A 21,130-nucleotide genomic window follows, 5' to 3' on the forward strand; every position below is an offset into this window, starting at 1 on the left:
ATCTTACTTGCATGTAACTCTTCATATTGCTTCTTCTAATAAATATGAAAGAGATCACTTAATTACAGAAGCATACTGAGGTGTCTGGAGCGTTGCACAAATCATAGGCCAGGAGGAGGCAAATGCGAGGCAGTACAGTTTCAGCTATAGGTCAGGAATAAACAACCTCCACCTCTGCTGTAGCCTTCTTAATGCACTTAGGCAAGTGCATTAAGGAACTTTTAAGTGCCTTGCTGTCAGTACACTAGAGCTAATCAGGCATTGTTCTGCTTCAAGGCAAGTCTCAGTTTCAAAAGCAATTTAAGCTTTTCTTGACTCTGAAGAGTTGACTCATGGGTTTTCCTAAGACGTGGGTATTTAAGTTCTTGAATTGCTCCAAAAGTGCTTATCTCTTCTGTCAACAGAGTAGATGGTTGCTCAGGACACCTTTAGCAAAGCCTAGCTCTCAAGGGTATTGAGAGTTGTGAAGAGAGCTGGGAAGGGCACAGTCTGTACTGTGTATCTGCAACCACACTTCTCCGAGAGCTTCTACCACCCCTGAGAGTCTGGCTGCTAGCATGTGCTATGGTCTGCCTTGCTGAGGTCTTGGTTGTAGCTGCACCCAGCTGAGCCAGAATGCTTGTACAGTCTGCAAGTAACCTTTGTCCTTCAGATCCAGACGTGCTATGGCTTACATGTTACATTTTACTAGATGGATATGGTAAGATTCACAAATTTGAGTGGAACAAAAGCCACAGTGACTTAAAAATCTGGGCCCTTTGCTTCAGCTCTTCACATCTTCACACAGCCTACAGGAAGGCTGGGGAGGGACTATTTACAAGGTCTTGTAATGAGAGGACAAGGGGCAATGGGTTTAAACTGGCAGAGAGGAGATTCGGACTAGATGTTAGGAAGAAGTTCTTTCCAGTGAGGGTGGTGAGACACTGGCACAGGTTGCCCAGGGAGGTTGTGGTTGCTTCCTCCCTAGAGGCGTTCAAAGCCAGGTTGGATGAGGCCTTGAGTGACCTGTTCTAGTGGGAGGTGTCCTTGCCTATGGTGGGGAGTTGGAGCTGGATCATCTTTGAGGTCCCTTCCAACCTAAACTATTCTATGATTCCATGATTCTGTGTAAGACAATACTCCTGTTAGAGACCTGTCTGGATAGTAGTTCATCAGAGGAAAGGCTGTTTTGCACTGCCTGCATACTGCAGTCCTGTTCAGGACTTCTGTACAACACCACAAGAACCTCCTTCAGTAGACACTCATCTCACATGACAAAAGCTGATAAAACAGATTCATTTTTGCAGGTAAAATGTGCCAAGGAATTTAATTCTGGGAGCAGGTCAGTTACCCACAGGAATAGTAGGAGCTAAGAGCCAAGAGGTTTTTCCACTGGAGAGAAGGATGTTGAGGCAGCTTAGATAAAGAAATTTGTCCAAGTCTATGATTTATATTTGGGACTGTTACATACATAGCTAAGACAATACAACACTGTGGAAGACTAGAAATATGCTCTTTTTCATCTCTCATCAGGGAAACTTCATCGGTTATGTACAAATTACTGCAGCCTCAGTTTCACATAGAATCAAGCTTGCTTTACTTTTCTGCTCTGCTGTCCTCATCTAAGGCCTAACTACTTTCAGGTTGCCTGTAGCCTCAATATTGAAGCTTTGAAGAATTAATAAATATAATAATAGCCACATAGCAGATTTGGAGTCATAGTTTATTTAATTCTCTACCCACACCTCCAGCAGCAGGTCCCTTCACCTTTCTGTTTTAATTGGGGTTGTTTGGTCCATTGATTAATTTTTCCCTTGATTTTAATATATTTCAATTCATTAACCTACAAGCAGTACAGATTCCTAGTATAATTTTTGCAGCCTGCTGTTCACTGTATTAGCTGTATTATCACAAAATCATAGAATCCACCAGGTTGGAAGAGACCTCCAAGATCATCCAGTCCAACCTATCCCCCAGCCCTAGCCAGTCAACTAGACCATGGCACTAAGTGCCTCATCCAGGCTTTTCTTCATCCAGGCTTTGCTTCAAAACCTCCAGGGACAGTGACTCCACCACCTCCCTGGGCAGCCCATTCCAACACCAATCACTCTCTCTGGGAAGAACTTCCTCCTAACATCCAGCCTAGACCTCCCCTGCCACAACTTCACACTGTGTCCCCTTGTTCTGTTGCTGGTTGCCTGGCAGAAGAGACCAACCCCAGCTGGCTACAGCCTCTCTTCAGGTAGTTGTAGACAGCAACGAGGTCACCTCTGAGCCTCCTCTTCTCCAGGCTGCACACCCCCAGCTCCCTCAGCCTCTCCTCACAGCGCTGTGCTCCAGGCCCCTCACCAGCTTTGTTGCCATTCTCTGGACACATTCCAGTACCTCAATATCTCTCTTGAATTGAGGAGCCCAGAACTGGACACAGCACTCAAGGTGTGGCCTGATCAGTCTTGAGTGCAGGGTCAGAATAACCTCCCTTGTCCTGCTGGCCACACTGCTCCTGATACAGGCCAGGATGCCATTGGCTCTCCTGCCCACCTGGGCACACTGCTGGCTCTTATTCAGCTACTATCCACCAGCACCTCCAGTTCCCTTTCTGCTTGGCTGCTCTCCAGCCACTCTGTCCCCAGCCTGCAATACTGCTTGGGGTTGCTGTGGCCAAAGCAGTATTAGTGGCATTGAGTACTTAATACCAGCATGCATTTTGCTTAAAATAATTGTTTTATCCTTCATGAAAATGTGTTTTCTGCTTGGTTTAGAGTCTATATTTTACAAAGCAAAGTAGGAAATCTGAAATTTAAATTTCAGCAGCATATAAAGAATCTATGAGGACTCTCCAAAGACTGTAAAAATACAAATCCTTATGTTAGTGGCAGTCAAGATTTAGGATGCACTGAAGTGATGCATTATGTCAGCTGCATTATGAGAAAGAATCAGAAGTTACTGTATGGTTCAATTTTTACTAATAGCAATTTCTTAGGCATGCAGCAATTTAAATTTCCAATTGAATTTTAACTGGCAAGTTGAACTTCAGCCTTTGTTTCTTTGATCCAGGACAAGAATGGGAGTAAAAACAAGGGGGGGTGGGGGGTAGGAGTGGGGGTGTTAAGTCTAAAGCATTCCAAACATTTTTTAAGTGAGCAATGACTCTTACATCATACTTAGAATGTGACTAAACTGGAGGTGCAGTTATGAAGAGGCTGAAAATTTCAACAGAAACCTTCACTTTCACACACTGCTGGCAAACAGTTTGACAACAATCTGCATTTCTAATAGGTTTCATCTAAATATTCTACTTGTTTTCCTCAGTATCCTAAGACTCCTTTTATGATCAGGTTACCTGCCTGGTGAATGCAGGGAGGGCTGTAGACATAGTCTACCTGGACTTCAGCAAAGCCTTTGACACTGTCTGCCACAACAAGCTCCTGGCAAAGCTGGCATCTCATGGCTTGGACAGATCCACTCTGATATGGGCCAGGAATTGGCTGGAGGCTGGGCCCAGAGAGTGATAGTGAATGGTGCCACATTCAGTAGGCATCTGTCACTAGTGGTGTCCCCCCAGGGATCAGTGCTGGCCCAAATCCTGTTCAATAACCTTTATTGATGATGTGGACCAGGGCATTGAGTGCATGGGCAGAGGCCAGTGGGGTGAGATTTAACAAGGCCAAGTGCAGAGTTCAACACTTTGGCCACGACTTCAAAATGTGCTACAGGCTGGGGACAGAGTGGCTGGAGATCAGCCAGTGAGAGAGGGACCTGGGGGGTGCTGGTAGATGACAAAGATGTCAAACAGCACTGGGCCCAGCACTGACCCCTCAGGGACGCCACTTGGCACTGGTCTCCAGGTGGATATTGTGCCCTTGATCACCACTCTCAGTGTGCCACCATCCAGCCAATTCCTTATCCAGCAGTGCTCCACCCATCCAGTCTGTGTTTTTCCAGTCTGGTGACCAGGATGTCATGTGGGACTGAGTCAAAAGTCTTACTCAGGTCCAGGGAGATGATGTCAGTTGCCTTTCCCCTGTCCACTGCTGCTGTGACTTCATCATAAAAAGCAACTAAATCTGTCAGGCATGATTTGCCCTTGGTGAGGCCATTGCTGAGTACCACCAATCACCTCTGCTTTGTTTTCCATCTGCTTTAGCAGAGCCTTCGGGAGGATCTTAACCCCATGATCTTTCCAGATGTAAACTGCTCCCTTCTCCAGTCTAAGAACTGTTGTACCTTCCACCTCTAACTGAATACATAGAAGTTTCAGAAAACACTTTTTTCAGCAAAGATGAACAGTTTCAGCCTCAGAAAAGACTCCTACATAAACAGAATTTGAGCTACATGTTGTTTTTGATCTCTCTTTACCCTCCCTGTTCTGCCTTCACCACTTCTATGGCATTTTGAACACCTACCAAAGCGTGGACCACACCAAAGCCATGAAGCACACTATCACAGCCTTTCCAGGTAATGACTAGTTAGAATTGCTGTTGTGTCCAAGAAGAGCAAATGGATGGATAGGAGGAAGTCCAAGATGCTGGCTGACAGAGTGAAATTGTAACTATGATGACACTATTTCTGTATTGTCTAACCTTAAAAGAGGTTGGCTGAACTCATTAATGAGTTTGTTTTCTTCTTTTTACTAACCATGATGCTAGGAGTCACACTCCCTCCTGTATTACCAGCAAGAGTCTGGAAAGTTAGAATAGGAAGTTCCACTGTACTAGAAAAGTATTACATCTCCCCAAGAGGTTTTCCTTGTTTTAAGCTGTAACTCTCACATACATTTCGAGTTAGGAACAGAAAACACAATTCAGATGGTAACTAGTGCCACAGTGCATTCTCCATCCAGTCAGATTTTGTGTGGGCAGCATTACAGGAGTTCAGGTCCTGCAAAAATCACCCAGGTGTAGTTTCTGGCAGGTTTACGGAAGAGGCCACAGACCTGCTGTCCTTTTCTGGCCTTGAATTATAGGATGCTCAGGGGGCTGGAGCACCTCTCCCATAAGGACAGACTGAAAGAGTTGGGGCTGTTCTGTATGGAGGAGGCTCCCAGGTGACCTTCTTGTGGCCTTCCAGGATCTGAAGGGGCCTACAAACAAGCTGGGGAGGGACTTTTTAGGCTGTCAGGGAGTGCCAGGACTGGGGGGAATGGAGCAAAGCTGGAGGTGAGGAGATTCAGGCTGGACGTGAGGAGGAAGTTGTTGAGCATGAGAGTGGTGAGAGCCCAGACTGGGTTGCCCAGGGAGGTGGTTGAGGCCCCATGGCTGGAGGTGTTTAAGGCCAGGCTGGATGAGGCTGTGGGCAGCCTGCTCTAGGGTAGGGTGTCCCTGGGCATGGCAGGGGGGTTGGAACTGGCTGATCCTTGTGCTCCCTTCCAACCCTGACTGATTGTGTGAATTCCTGTGGCTGCTTGTGCAAAATGACTGCTGTTCTCTGTCGCAGTTCCAGGACACGACACAAGAAAATGCCCCTCATTTCCGTCAGCTAAGGAAGGAAGAAACGTGTCATAGCGTTCTGGGGCTGACACTGAGTCACAGACTACTAACCTGGGCCGCAGGACGGCGAGGCTGTGTTCCTCTGGAAGCCGCGGGCACTAACTGGGTCACTGTCCCGCACCACAGCCTCCCTTCGGCGGGACCCGAGCCGCAGTACTTCCCCCCCAGACACTGACGGCAAACGCACCGCGCCCTGGCAGGCCGCGGCTGGGCGGCGGCGCAGGCCAGGCCGTGCGGGCACCGGGGCCGGGGCGGCGCAGCGCGGCGAGCTGACGTCAGCAGGGGGCTGGCGCTGGCCGCTGGCGGAGCGGGGCCGGCGGCGGTAGGTAGGTACTACGAGGCCCGCTACCGCCTGCGCACCGGGGGCGGCGGAAAGGGCTAAGAGGGGACCGCGGTGGTCGCGGGGGCCAGGGCACAGCTCCGTGCGGCGGCAGGCGCGGCCCGGCCGGCGCCAGCCGCGCTAAGGTCAGCGGGGCCGCGCAGCAGGCTGGGGCCGGCACAGTCAGCGGGCCCGCAGCTGCCAGGGCCGAAGAGGCTTTGCAGGGGCGCGCCGGCAGCGCCCCTTCTGCCGGCCCGGCTGCCGGGTTCGCGGAAGACGAGACGGAGCTTTGAGGGCAGGGCTTGGCGGCCTCTGCGTGACGGCCGGCGTCGGTCGAGCAGGAAGGAGCGAGCGAGCGGCCGGGCGGGGGTGGGGCGCGGAGCTGCGGGCGACCTGGCCGCGACACGGCGGGGAGGGGCGGCGAGACGGGGCCCGTGGCCAGCCTGCCCTGGGAGCAGCCCGGGTGGAGCTGTCCGCCTCGGTGGCAGAGGGAAAACGGACGGAGATTATCCACACCGCCCCTTGTGAACCCAAAGCCCCATGTCTCGGTAGGACTGGGCAGTCGCTAGTGAAGAGTAAATCAGACGTGAAAAAGACCTGCACGTAGTACAGAAAGTTCCAAAACCAGGAAAGGTGGTTTTAAGGGGAGGGAGTCTGACAAGGTGATATTTAATCGCTCCTTTGAGCTTGTTTTTTTCCTTCACCTGGAGTGTTGAGCATAAAGTGACAGGTGTTACCTGGGACCAGCTTTATAGTTAGGTCTGTGTGGCCGAGCCCCATTCACCTCCATGGACTACAGAATCGGGTCCACTGCCAGCTTGACTGCATTAATCAGAATTGCTTGGGGAATTCCAAGGTGCAGCTAGAAACACTTCATTTGCATTAAGGTTTGCTTTTCCTACCAGCCAGTTGTGTTTGAGAACAGGAGGTGAACTGAAATTGGCTGTTGGGTATTCCACACGATAGTCAGTGAAAAAGCCCTTAGGCTGCTGTTCCAGAGAGCAGAGAGGAATAGCCCTAGCTTTTTTTCTGCATTTACCCTTATCTTCAGTTTAGGGTTCTACTATATATAGATTTCAGTCACTAAGGAACTGTTGAGGTTTGTGATAAACTGATTTATCTTTGTTCAAATCCCATCTTCCATGGTAGTTTGCACTGAGCTGGTTTGACAAGCAAATAATAGTTGCAATTGATCTTGCCAGGCTATCTTCTAGCTCTGCAAATACCCTTTTAAAGGTAATGTGTGAATACTGTATAGGGCTTTGAGTGAGTGCTTGTGCTTAAAAAGGAACAGAGAAGAGTATCTAAGTGGTTTTGCACCTCCTACTTAAGTGCTGGCAGATTGATCTGTGTGATTCCTTGCTGTCTATCTAGAGCTGAAGGCTTTTTTCTGTGTTGGGAAAATGTGGTTGCTACATCTGAGATTACTGGGATTACAGGCAAAGTGCTTTACAGCTGCTGAAGCCTGTGTTGCTGTTGTAGCCCTAGATAAACCGAGACATTCTGTAATGTGAGACTTTGAATGTGAGCCACTCTGTACTCACAGGCTGTTTTTTTCTTCACTTCTTCCCTTTTATATGTCCAAGTTAAATCTAATTATGCTGTTGTGTAACAGTAAGTTTAAAGGCAGAAACAACTATTCAGTGGCCTAATCTAGCACTTGCAACAGAAGTTCACTCAAGTTCTGTATTGGCTTTTTGTCTACTAAAAGGCCTCTGGAAACATAAGCCAATTTCTCTGTAGTAGGCAAACTAGTAGGAAGAGATGGAAGCAACAATGGAGAGACCATTTCTGTCAAAACAAAGAGCAAGGAGACTGTTTCCTTGTAAAGGAGAATCTAGGGGCAGAGAAGCATATACTAGGGTGGTGAGAGAATAAGGCCCAGATCCTTTGTATTGCTTTGTTACTTTGGAAGAATAAATTTGCCTCTGTTTCTGGAGAGCTTTCTCTGTAGGCAAGTGACTACAGTACCTTTAGACCTCAGAGCAGGACTGGGTGGGCCAGCATTAAAGCAGGATAGCAGTTTAACACCCCCTTTCAGTGAGTTACCAGCTAAACGTGTGCTTTCTCAGTGAGCTATTACAAAAGACAAGAGTAGGACGTTTATCTTAGAGTTTAAAATGTACCTGCAGGTGGTTCTTACCTTCACGCCCAAGCCTGTGTTGAATGTGGCATTCCTTCAGGATGAAGTCCTGCTGGCTATAGCCTTGTGGGTTTGCCGAGTTCTGTGAAGAGGACAAAGCTACAAGTAGTATCCTGTAAATGGCATATACACATTATCAGAAAATAAGTGGATGCTACTAACTTGGTGTTTTAGTAGAAGATACCGAAACTCTATTCTCTTCCTCCCTCCCAGCTTTCAACACACTTCCTTGTCTGGGAGGAGTTCCTCTGTTTATTGAATCTACTGTGCCACCTTTTCCCCCTCTTATGTTGCTACAGGTAGAATGTAGGTTTAAGTCCCTCGTGTTGGCTTTCCAGCCCCACAAATAGTTTCTGAAAAAGGCAGCCTTCCCAAGGGAGGCTTAAAATGCATCTGTTCTTGCTTTCCTAGTTCAGTTGTATCCAGATACTTGTAGCTTTATTAACCCATTTTTAGAACAACAGTCAGAATGCTATTATGGTATAAAATAAAACCTCATCCTCCAATATGTCCTGTGCTGATCTCTTTTCTGTAGCACATTCATGAAACAATGCAATGGCCAAGTGATTAATGTGATGATTTTAATGTGGAGTCCTTCCCCTGCCATTTCAAACCTCACTGAAAAGTTGACGAGAAACAAGAATCTCACTTTGCAGACTTAACTTTTACTTATCTCAGTTCATCTTGGAGGGAGCTAGTGACAGGGGGAGCTACTTTGAAGAAATACAAGTCATAAAACCAGCTTTCTTCTTCCTGTTTGAGATTAAACTGTTTCAGCTTTTGTTTTGGGTGGACTTTGAGCTAGTAAATGAAAAAACAGAAGAGGAAGTACAGAGAAGGGAGATAGAAGAGTGAAGGCATTTAGTAACTTGAGCCTGCAGAACAGAGGAAACACAGCTAATGTCACGAGAACAACTCCAAAAGGAACCGATGGTGAGTCAGGAAGCCATCATTCCAATTGGCTCTTCCCTGTGTTGCAAAAGTAGTAACTGGAAGCTTGTTCATTTTCCAGTTAAACTTAAAAGTGGGCTTTGATAGTCACACTGGATTGCTGCAATTGCACGTTTGTTAAGTCCTAGAATGACAGTTGTGCCTTACTGAGTATACTCAGCTGAGATCTACTGTGTTTCTCTGCAATACTAGCTGGGTACGTACAGATATGATGATAATATATGATATTGTATTTGAGATACTTCTTTCTAATATATCATTATGAAATACTGCTGACTGCTCTTCTTCACCTCCCCTTCCTCTTCTACCCACTAGATTACACAACAATGGCATTTGTGAAGAGTGGATGGCTGCTCCGGCAGAGTAAGTCATGGCTCTTTTACGTCCTTTTCTCACCACTGTTACTAACTTCTTCAGACAACACCAGAGCAATGTAGTAATTCACAGGTCTTTATTAAAACGTGTCTCTAGCTCTGTGGGTTGGTTTATGTTGGCTTTTTTCTTGGTTTGTTTGGGGGTTTTGTTGTTGTTTGGTGGGTTTTTTTTTTAACTTCAGGACACTTCACAAAATGAGCAGTCCTGACAGCTTTCCCATGTGATTTTTTGGGTATACAAGGGGGAAACAGGATATACCCTATCTGAGGTGTCTGACTGGCATTCAGCTTCAGGTGCTGCTCTGTAATTAGTGCTGTATAAGTGGAGACTTGGAGACTTTACCTGATACCTTAACTTAACGTCTTCAATTAGTCATGACCTCTGCTTGTTCTTGCAGCAAGTAAGAACTAAAACACCAAGTTATGCACTGAGACTCAGTTGTGACTTTTCAATACTAGATGACACATGGAACTCAGTTCTGTCATGTCCTGAAGTGGGTGTGCTGTAGTATAGGATTTTGCTTGGCACGTCAGAATGTCTGGGGCAACTGTGAAGCATTTCTTGGTTTTATTAACTCTAGGATGCAAACACTTCCCAATATGTGCCTTCAAAAGCAATTCTCTGATTTTAAGGTACTATTTTACGGCGCTGGAAGAAGAACTGGTTTGATCTGTGGTCTGATGGACGCTTAATATTCTATGATGATCAAAATCGCCATGACATCGAAGACAAAATCCACATGCGAATCCATTGCATCAACCTCAGAGTGGGGAATGAATGTCGAGGTAATAACAAAACCTTCAGGATTTGTCTATTCAGAGATTTTTTTACAACTTCAGCACCTGCCCAGTATATCCTTTACAACACTACTTGAAAAGTAAACGTGGCCAAGAAGTGTGTAGCTTCATTGTTGAGAAGAAACAATCTACGCTCCTCACCTCTGCTACCCACTCTTCTTCCCCTTCAATAAACCAACCCCAACCCAAACAACTACTACATTCACTTATAGATACCCAGGGCACGGTATCACCACGTGATAGATTATGACAGGGGTCAATACTTCCTTTGGAAAGTCAGTGAGGACAGTGTGCCATATATGCAGGAGGCAGGCATGCGTGTGAGGATGAGATGCTCACAGTAGACTTGTCTGACTATTGTGTAATTATAGTGCTGGCTGGAGGGAGAGGCAGGACTGGAAATGGGAAACCACAGGTCAAGAGAGGAGATTCTGCCCCTCTGCTCTGGTGAGACCTCACCTGGAGTACTTGTGTCCAGCACTCGGGCCCCCAGCACAAGAGAGCAAGTCTTGCCAGAGTAGGTTCAGAGGAGGCCACAAAGATGATCAGAGGAAGTATGTCTCCTGTGAGGACAGGCTGAAAGAATTGAAGCTGCTCAGCCTAGAGAAGAGAAGGCTTCAGGGAGACCTTATAGCTGCATTTCAGTATCTGAAGAGGACCTACAAGGATGCTGGGGAAGGACTGTTTAAAAGGGTTTGTAGCCGTAGAACAAGAGGGTAGTAGATGTAGGTTGGATATAAGGAGGAAGGTCTTTACAGTGAGAGTGGTAAAATAGTGGAGCAAGTTGCCCAAGGATGTGGTTGAGGCCCCATCCTTGCAGACATTCAAGGTCAGACATGACGTGGCTATGGACAGCCTAATCTAGTTGGAGGTGTCCCTGCTGACTGCAGGGAGGTTGGACAAGATGACCTTTGAGGGTCTCTTTCAACCCAATGCAATCTGTGAATCTGTGAATATCTTTCGAGTATTACTAAGTTCACTTAGAGCATTTGTTAGTACTGTACTTGATGACACAAGTGTTGGAGAGTACTTACTGCCACCAAGTATGGATTGGTTCTGTGGTAAGCCACTTGCTTTTCTTGGGAATGATGTTCAGAGCTACTTATTTTCAGACTCTAGAAAGGGCAAGAATGGGTTATTTAACTCTGTAATTTGTTCAGATGCCATGGAAAGCAGCCACAACTGTTTATTTTCTCCGGAGTTCTTCATAAACTCTCCCTTCTTGCAAATGCCATCATGAAACTGTGGTTATAGATATTTTGTAATGTCTCTTTTTTCTATCTCAGATTTCCAGCCTCCAGAAGGAAAACAGAGAGACTGTTTACTGCAGATTGTTTGCCGTGATGGGAAGACAGTCAACCTCTGTGCAGAGAGTGCAGATGACTGCCTGTAAGTTTGCCAGAAAATACTGGGTTTGCTGCCTCTTCCTCTTTTACCTTTCTTTTTCTTCCTCTTCCTGATTATTTTCCTTCCTTCAGAGTTCCACAGACACATTTTACTAAAGTTTTCAAGTAAGTAAAAGCCAGCTGCCAGTGACAAAAAACAGGTCTCCTATAAAAAGTTGTCTCACTCGTGGAAGCTAACTGCAAGTTAAGTCATTGCAGACACTGAAGTTTTTGCTCCAGAAGTAAAAGAATCTATTAATGTGGTACATGCAACACTTGCTGAACAGATTTTGTTTTTCACTTTCCCTGTTCTGCAAACAGTACATGACCCTGCATAGCCCAGGGACAGCCCAGTCAGCAGTGAAAGGAAGAATACTCTATTATTGTGAACACTCAGCTATATATATATATATAGCTACATATACTTAGATAACTACAGCTATATATACTTAGATATATACTGTATATAGATATATACTTAGATATATACTATAGCTATATATACTTAATTTCTATCATCAGTGTTTGCCAAATGTCTGCAGTGCATTGAGCATGCTCCCAGCCATATGGCATAGGAGTATCTGTGTGAAGTACAGGTACCTTCTCTTTAACCTGTAACAACATCAGGACCCACACGCTCTAGTCAGCACAGATGCAACTGTGGGACACCTCTTCCTACTACCTTATCCTGAGCGTGGCAGCATATTACCTAGCTGCTGAGGACCTTCAGAACAGACTCTATTCCTTCTCGTGTTCCTGATTCCTTCTCAGCTCTGCTAAAAAAGTAATTATTTCTCAATCTTGGTGTAACACCCTTGTGCATCCATTTCAGTGTATCGCTAGGCTTTGACATCTACAGTATCCTAAACTGCTCCTGCAGTACCTGTAGTTGCTAACTTAGCTTTTTTCATAGTGCTAAAAAGAAAAAGTAGCATTAATTTCTATCAGTGTTCCACTAAACAATGACATTTTTTTTGCAGGGCATGGAAAATTGCTCTCCAGGATGCCAGAACAAACACAGTAAGTGTGCTGCCTAGACTTTATACTGACAGAGAAGCAGCACATCAGCTGTGGTTTATCAGTTTACCTCTGAAATCATGTTGCATCCTTTTGTCCTAGAGAAAAAGTCGTAAGCATGGTGCTAAGACTTGTGGGTGGGGAGAGGACAGAATGATCCTTTAGATAACAAGCAGATGTTGTTCTTGGCAACCAGGTCTAGACAAATACACCTGCAAATGATTTCAGGGAATGATTTCTCTGTGGATGTGAATGTTTGGGAAGTTGGTCTGTGAGGGAAGTGGTCACTAAGGCTGCGAGCAAAAACTAAACCTGCAACCAGAAGGGTGTACAAAAGGGTAATTTCTAAAAATGAGGCTATGAAATGATGGGAGGAATCAGTGGGCTTGCCTGCAGCTGTATGCATGTGTGTGTACATGCACATAGATATGGAATTTCACTGCTTCTTGCTGTGGTTGATCAGGCTTTTGTGTTCTCCCAGGTCTGCTCCCCAGAGTAATTTGTTGTTGTTGTTTTTTTTAAAGAGCTTTATATAGTACTCATTGCTTTCTTAACATGCAGCATGTCTAAAGATTACTCTTCCCTTTTTGGGGGGGTCATTATTTTTAATCCTTGCAGTGCTCTTTAACTGGTTGTCTGTAGGAAAAATGTGGTAACTGCTACCTTTCTACGGTGTTTAGGGCTACATGGGATCTGATGTGATGTATGATGAGACAGCCATTTCCTCAGCCCCTCCTCCCTACACAGCTTACGCCACACCATCACCTGAGGTAAGAGTTGCAGTTGCAAAGTGTTTGAAGTGAGGTAGCCATCCTTCAAGCACTCAAACTGTACTCCCAAAGTGCTGTGTTTCGCAGTTAGACCCAGCTTTAAGGCTTCTTCAAAAAGAGAGTGAGAGTAAGGCACTAATAATTTACTGTCAGTCCTGTTTGGGATGGATTTCCTTTGGAAGGGATGAGGCAGATTTGGTTGGAAGGTATATAAAGGGATGGCTGCTCAGTGAACTTGGAAAATAAAGCTCTTTAGAGACAGGGCAGAAGTTCCTAAAAAATACTGGCTTTTAACATAAGGAGGCCTGACTACACTGTCACATTGTGTAAGCACTGTATGGATAGAAAATCAGGAGTGTTAAAATGACATGTAATGACTTGAGCTGTCACTTTTAACACATAAGGATTTTGGTGTATCCAAGATATCATAGCAACACAATCACTCTAGCTCCTGGATGCACGCTTTGTTTGCTGTGGAGGAGCTGCACTAAGGCTGAACCAGTGTACGCTGGGAATCTCTGGATGTTCTGACTGACATGCAGTGATACACAAAAGGATGGTTTGGGCTAGTAATTACTCATTGCACTATAGGTGCTCTGCTTCAGCCTTTCACTGCTAGAAATAATTGTTAACAACTAGACATGGCACTTAGAGCTCTGTCAGGACTAGCAGTGGGCCTCCTGTTTTGGAGAACAAAATGCTTCCAAAACATGAGGCTAGAGGCTACAGAGCATTTGTCCTGAATCTGGCAGTTACTTGCAGTGTGCTAGAAGAAAGCTGGTTGAAGTTTCTTGCAATCAAATGCTGCATGCTTGGTACTTCTGAGCTCTTTAGAGAGCTGTTGCTGGCATAAGGGCAGAGAGGAGAAGCTGGTAAGGCTGCTGTGGCTCTGCCATTCACCATCCAGAAAGGATGGAGAGTGAATGCTGCTTAGGAGCACTTACTTTTTCAAGCAGCTGTTCAGAAGCCTTTTCAGGAAGTAGAAAATGTATCAGTATAGACTGCATATTTTAGTGAACCTTTGACTGCATTAGAAATGAAGGAGAGCTGAACAAAGTGCTTTATCAGATACATAGCAGGAGTGCTGTTGTAACGGACATTGTTCATTTGACCAGGTTTATGGCTATGGCTACGATCAGTACAATGGTCCATATCCGCCCGCTGGGCCTCAAGTCTACTATGCCTCCAATGGACAAGCTTATGCTGTTCCCTATCAGTATCCATACCAAGGTAATCAGTATCAGTTGTATCCTTCACTTTTCTACACAAGTTATCCGAGTCAGTCTTTCTGGCTTTAATTCTGTTAATCCTTTGCCACCTACCACTCCTGCACACAAAGCGATAGGAATAAACCTGGCCTGAAACTGGAACCAAGTCTCTTTTACCCTTTCACAACGAATGACCAGGTGAATTTGTATGAAGTGATTTAACCTTTTCAATGTGATTCCAACACATTTAAATTACTTTGTAACTCCTGTTGAAAGACAAAGAACTCTGTAACTACAGATGGCAGCATGTTTTCTAAGGAAAAGGCAGAAGAGCCCGGACAAGATTGATTCAGTACTCCATTCTGGGCTTTGATGGAGCATTTTGATTCGTGTTGCTCTTACACTTAGCTTAATTATGTTAACACTGATGTCCAACTGTGACCTCAGAATTTAATGCAAATTTCAAAGGTAGATCCACTCCCAAAGCATGGCTGTAATTGGTTGCTTCCCCATATGCCATAAGGCAGTACATTTACCCTTGCAAACTCTTCTGTTGCTCTGTTCAGGTTTGTGTAGCTTTCAATCCCAGTAACAAATGAAATAATAAAATTTTAGGATGTGCTTTTGATCTTAAGTCACTTAATTTAGGATTAACTTTGCCAGAAGAGCTCAAATGCTACAGAACTGGGGCTGTAGAGTACTATGGATAATATAAATTAGAAGATTTAACTTAGTACTTGTTTCTGATCTGGCTCCACAAACAAGAGTCTCTATTCAGAAATTTGGAAGGGAAAGCAGTACTATCATGCAGGAAAGAGCTAAGTCACAAAACACAACGGGCAGAGCTTGTACAAGTCTGTTGCAGAGCAAGGGTCAGTTGGCAATTTCTTGAGCCTTAGGTTAATTCCTTACTACTGGACCAATCTTAATCTGAAAAGAAATGTAGCAGCTGTCACCACACAACAGATCAAGATGAGATGTAAAGGCTGAATTGAAGTAACAGGCAATAACTGTATAGTACTGAATCCACAGTTCCATGACAAACAACTGACTTCTAGAGCTGCCAAAGATGTTTTCTGGGAGGAGGATCTACATTATTTGCATTAATTTCAAGGCTTAATCAAGCCTTTTAGACCCATTTCTTGCATTAAATCCACTAAGTGGAATGATACACAAGTAATTCATAGGTTGTTGGCTAACAAAATTCAGAACGATGATCAGTTTTACCTTTGTGATGAGCTTTTCTCCCAGAAATTGAACTCTTAGAAGGCTAGAAGTGTTCCTAGGCCCCTAGATTTATTGAGTAAACATGGAGGCTGAGACATGGTCTAGTTGACTGGATAGGGCTGGGGGATAGGTTGGACTGGATGATCTTGGAGGTCTCTTCCAACCTGGTTGATTCTATGAGTCTAAAAGCAGAGCTGCATTCTACCTTTGTAGCTGACATCATCATAGTGTCAAAGGGTCAAAGAGTAAGCATGTTTTGAAATCATAATTTGTGGTATTAAAATATGTATTTCTTTTGCCCTCCTCATAGTAATTTCTCATTATCTAGGACCTTATGGCCAGCCCCCTGCAAACCATGTCATCATTCGCGAGCGTTACCGTGACAGCGATGGAGATCTTGCACTGGGCATGCTTGCTGGAGCAGCAACTGGAATGGCTCTGGGATCACTATTCTGGGTTTTCTAGATTACCCTTTCCTTACCTTTGTAGTTCCAAAAACCTTGATTGTGTGCAATAATATATTGGCAATGTTGTTTACTGTTAAACTTTAAGAAATGCAATAGTTATTTTTCAGTAGTGACATCTTAATAACTGATTCTTAACTGTCTTAAGGAGAGTTTAAAGGCACCCTTTAGTTAAGTGGTTGGAGATGGCATGTGCTGCTCTTGAATTCATTCTGATATTTGGAGTTAAAAGGATTTATACTGATAGGGGTCAATATAGGCAGCAATGTAACATAGCAGTCACTAGCTTTGTGAAGAGATTGTTATTGTAAAGATAGCAGAAAGAACCTGCATTTTCTAGAGGGCCTAAAATCTAGTCCAGACAGGAGGTTTATAGGAGTCCTGCATCAGTATGTATGTACTACTGGCTTCTAAACATTGCCTGGCTTCTAAACATTCCCTGGACAAACATATAGCTCAGCAGAAACTCCTTGGCATCATGTAGTCTGCCACGCTTGGAAATTGTTTTGTTTTCAAACTTGCCTGCAGTGTATTTTCTTAGATGGAGTCCTATACATGTCTTACACCACCCAGATGAAGTATAAGCAAACACTAAGAAGTGGCAGCAGTCCTCAGTTTGTTTATTCTCCCAGAAATGTGAATGACCAGTGGTAAGGAAGACCAATGTTTGTGGTACCACCTCTCTCTTTAACCTGAATCCTTTTTCTCTGGCCAGATGGAGTAATGGATCTTTAGCTTTGCAAGTGATCTTTTTTGTCAGTATAAAACTCATCTCAGACACTGTACTTGCATTGCTGAGGAAGAGGCCATTGTTTGGTGCCTCTGTTCATTATTGCTATCACTCTGCAGAGTCTGCAGGAGGAGAACTATCTTGAACAGTCCTTGTCCCCTTTGGCCTACCAAAACCCCACTGCAGGCAGTAGTAGTCAGAAGGGAAGAGACAAACAGCACAAGTAGACCCTGCACACAGGCACTTTGATATCAGCTGCCTTGCTATGGCTAGGATAGACTGCCTCTTAGCCTCCAAGGTTTCCTGAACCAGTTTTGTTATTTGCAACTAGTTTTGAGCAAAGCTGAGCTTGGGTTTGTTCTATGCACATTTCCTCCCCCATATCAGCTTCTTTCCTCCATAACTTCTTAAGGTAAACACTCCAAAGAACCTGGCTGGCTTTGCTTGTAATGTCTGGTTCCTGTGCTGTGGACTGTAACCTGGAGTGCAACCATTACGTGTGTTATGTGGCCTGTTACTTCATCCTGTTATAATCTATGCTGAGCTGTGCTTGGCAGAGGAAAGAAGGCTCTGAAGAAATGCACATGCTTGCTTATTCAGGTGAAAGAGGCAGGGTGCCTGAGTTCTTTATAGTAAGAGGACTTATTTTTATACTCCTTTCAGCTTCCTGTATTCATACCATTCTACTATGTTAAGTCTTTGTTATGTTTTCATTTAGAAGTAGGTTAATTTCCTTAAGGTTCATAGGGTTTCATGTGTGTCAGAAGAGATGAAAATAGATGAGAACTTGCACCCATATGAATTTAGATTAAGCCTCAACCTTTCCATCTTAAAATTCTCATGGCTGTATCCCATGTATTTAAGCACTAGAGGTCTTAGACAAGAGTTTGGCTAGCAGCCAGGGGAAGCACTAAGATTTTATGACTCTTAGGACCAACACAACAAACTGAAATCAACAGAAGTAAACAGACAGATGTAATCTTGGCTCCATTACTAAGAGTGGGCCTAATCTGTGGAATGTAAACTTCTCTCAGAAAGTGTTGTTTTAGAGCAGTACACCAATGTGCATGCATGTCCTATCACTGACTAATAAAGGCTGTGTTCTGCCAGAGGTATGTACTGAAAGCACTTGGTGGATGTTCAAGAGAGGACTAATGCAAAAGTTTCCCATTGCTAGTTCAAACCAAAGCAAATTGGAATAGACTACTGAAGTTCTCTTAGAGGTCAGAAAGAGACTGGAACTTAAGTGAACAAATATTTTTACCCTTTTTGAGCCTTGAGATAACCTGGAAGATGATTACAGATCTGCAATGCTGTTTAGTTTGTGCTTTGCAATACAGTTAAGTCTGCAGAATGTCTCCATCTCCTCTTCTCTCTGTGTGACATTTAGATTGTGAAGTGTGGGGGGAATAAAACAACTGAATGGCATTGTGATTTCTTTTGAATCTTGTAATGACCATGAAAGAACAGTGCAAAGGGAATCAGCTGGTCATTTATTTTAAGTTCAGAGTTTTATTGTGTACGTCGGTATTTGGTTGGGTTTTGGTGTGGGGTTTGTTTTGTTTGATTTTTGGAACAGGTTTGGATCAAGCAAGGGAACACATCTGTTGCACTTTCAGGTGATGACTGCATCTAGATCCCCAGTTACTTCAAGTGAAATATGTAAGATAAAGAGTAGTGATTGCAAAACATTCCTGGTTTGAATGTAAAGCAAGAAATGATATTTTTAAAAATTCAGATTGTAATAAGTCTCCATTTTTAAAACAAGTATGACCTTACCCTCTCAAGGGGACAAAAGCTGAAGGTTCTGGTTGCATTCTAATAACAATAGGCTGCTTTTACATAAAGGCATGAGCTACCTTTCACTCCCAGTAGCATAGGCATTGAGAAGGTAGAAAGCAAAAATACTAAACTGTGGTAGAATATAAAATCAAGAGAGCAGTTATCTTACTGCAAGGACTTCTAGCATTTCTGATCTCACTGCAGAAATAGAAGTGCAAGAAATAGAACTATTGGTGCATAAAGCAGCAGCATGGGGATGGCCACTTCTGTTCTCTGACACGCTTTGCTTCCTGAAGACATGGCTGTACCTCCTGTTGCCCAGGAGGTAAGTGAAGGTTTGGTTTTATCTATACCAATGTGTGGCTGGATACGTGGTCGTGACTCAGTAGTCTTTCTCTGCTCTGTCCAGTACTTCATACATCTGCAGTTTATGTAGATCCTGGTTTGAGCTGAGGGAGCAGGGCTTGGGTAGATTTTGGGTCTTGGAGGGACTGCCTCACCAGTTTCTGCAGATAGGTGATACCGTAGTGATGGGAAGAGGCAGTGGGTGTGGCAAGATCATTTTCAAAACAGACTGAAATGACAGTCCTAACCAGGTGTTTGTTTCCAAGTGGTGCTATTCATGATGCTGTGATACCAGTTTTACCTGCACAGCACCCGAGCACATGCTTTTCCTGCCTGGAGCCCAGTTATATGGGAGGACCACAGCCACTGCAGTGCCACTGTTCTCTGCAGTGTGCGCCATCATTTCAGGATGACTAAATCTGTACTATAGCAGTTACAGTCTATTCAGAAGTGAATGTCAGCAGAGGTCACCAGTCTATATGCTCATCTGTGAGTGGTTACTTTATGACAGCTAGACAGAGACAGGCTCCCACAGAGCAAGTCTGGCTATGTTTAAAAAATGGACCAGGGCTCCCTCCCAGATTCTTAGTTACATGTGAAGACATTGCCATTGGCTTCTTTTCTGTGAGTATGGGGGGCTAGTAAGTGGGCAAAGGCTTATGGACTAGAGGAGGTGGGGAGTGTGAATGTACTGAGAACTGCACAGACTTTTGGCAAAGACATAATTTCAAATGCTGAAGCACAGTCTGAGCTGTGTCTAGGTGGAGCTATCCTAGTTGTCACACAGCACTGGCTTCATTTTGTTTATTCTTCAGTGGAGATTCAACAGGTGTGGAAACAGCTAAGCAAGCTGAGTAAAGGAGAAAATGGCACATTTCTGCTCCTAAGATGTGTTTGTGGCTTTTTCTCCTCTTGCTATGACTAAGACATATATGTGTAAGTCATGGAGGGCAGCATGCAGCAAATGTTTCCTTCCCCTGGATCTTTCATGTTCTTGTGCACTCTCTATCTTTACTGCTGCTTTTACTACATGACCTCCTTCTCTTATTAATTTACAGCAAACCCTTAGCAATAAAATTAATATTTAAGTGTAATTGGTTTGACTTGACATGCTTACTAGCCTTTGTTTAACATTTCTCATTTAGTCTGTAGACTGCTTTATAGTTTTCAAACATGTAGTCAGCTTACAGGAGGTCTCCTTTGCAAAGCACCAATGCCATGATGAATTCCTAACACCTCCAGTCTGTCCTAAGCAAGTACAAGGGTGGCTTTCCTTAGTAGAAAAATTAACTGAGACAACTGTAGCTGTTGGGAGATAGAGCTGACATCTCTCAGTCATCTCAGTTACTATTTAATAAAGATAATGTAAAGCCTGTGAAATCAGCAAAGTACCTCTGCACTAACACCACTACACCAAGATGAAAACTAAGGCCTATTTCTTTTTAATAGAGTTGAAGGCTTTGGCTCAGAAATGCTTAATCTCAGATATATGGAATGCTGATCCAGATTTACCATTTGACATTGTGTTACCAAATCAACAGATTTGTACTGTTTAGCATTACAGTAAGCAGCTTGGAGCACAGATGTTGCTCTGGGCAAAAATGCTCCTGGTTGCTGTAGTGGTATTTCCTGTTTATGAACTGCTTCAGTGGAGTTGGGTACAAGCAGTAAGTTTGCTTAGACAAAGACTCTACATGACTACAACTATCTCCACCACCTAAAGGCAACTGTCTTGTACGCTTGCTGGGAGTTAAACTGTCAGAAGAACCACAGTACGTTTTGTAAACCATTACCCTTGCTTTATGCACATTCTAACTGTTGAAGAGTGGTGGTATTTTTAGCTACTAATCTGAGGGAGGAATGAAACAAAATTGCTATTTCAACCAGTCAGTGTAGGTGTACACATCGCTCCTCACCCCAGCATGCTATGTTGGCTATGCTTATTTTATCAGCCATCAGTTCCATAGGAGGGATTTACTAGGCTAAGCAGGTCATTATGTATGCTTAACTGCCCACCAGACAGCCCACCTTTACTGAAGTTTCTGCACCAGAACAAGTTGGGGAACTACATCTGCTGTGCAAGGCTTAGCAGCTTTGTGACTTCTTGGACTGCCATGCTCTTGAACTGGAAAATAGCTTCGAGAATGGG

General features: G+C 44.2%; 1 protein-coding gene across 2 annotated transcripts; it reads left to right on the plus strand.

Moving 5' to 3' along the window:
- Positions 1-5,780: 5,780 nt before the first annotated feature.
- On the plus strand, positions 5,781-20,075 carry PLEKHB2 (pleckstrin homology domain containing B2). 2 transcript variants are annotated; one of them, XM_064165232.1, is made up of 8 exons: positions 5,781-5,794; positions 9,197-9,244; positions 9,889-10,041; positions 11,340-11,442; positions 12,419-12,458; positions 13,136-13,225; positions 14,341-14,455; positions 15,989-20,075. In XM_064165232.1, exons 2-8 carry the CDS (start codon positions 9,208-9,210, stop codon positions 16,123-16,125), a joined length of 675 nt encoding a protein of 224 aa, XP_064021302.1. In that variant the 5' UTR covers positions 5,781-5,794; positions 9,197-9,207; the 3' UTR covers positions 16,126-20,075. The 2 variants fall into 2 exon arrangements, with proteins under 2 accessions (XP_064021302.1, XP_064021303.1); XM_064165233.1 differs by lacking the exon at positions 5,781-5,794 and adding an exon at positions 8,711-8,863.
- The last annotated feature ends 1,055 nt before the right edge of the window (positions 20,076-21,130 follow it).

Source organism: Pogoniulus pusillus, chromosome 26 (genome assembly GCF_015220805.1).
Source record: "Pogoniulus pusillus isolate bPogPus1 chromosome 26, bPogPus1.pri, whole genome shotgun sequence".
NCBI classification, from domain to species: Eukaryota; Metazoa; Chordata; class Aves; order Piciformes; family Lybiidae; genus Pogoniulus; species Pogoniulus pusillus.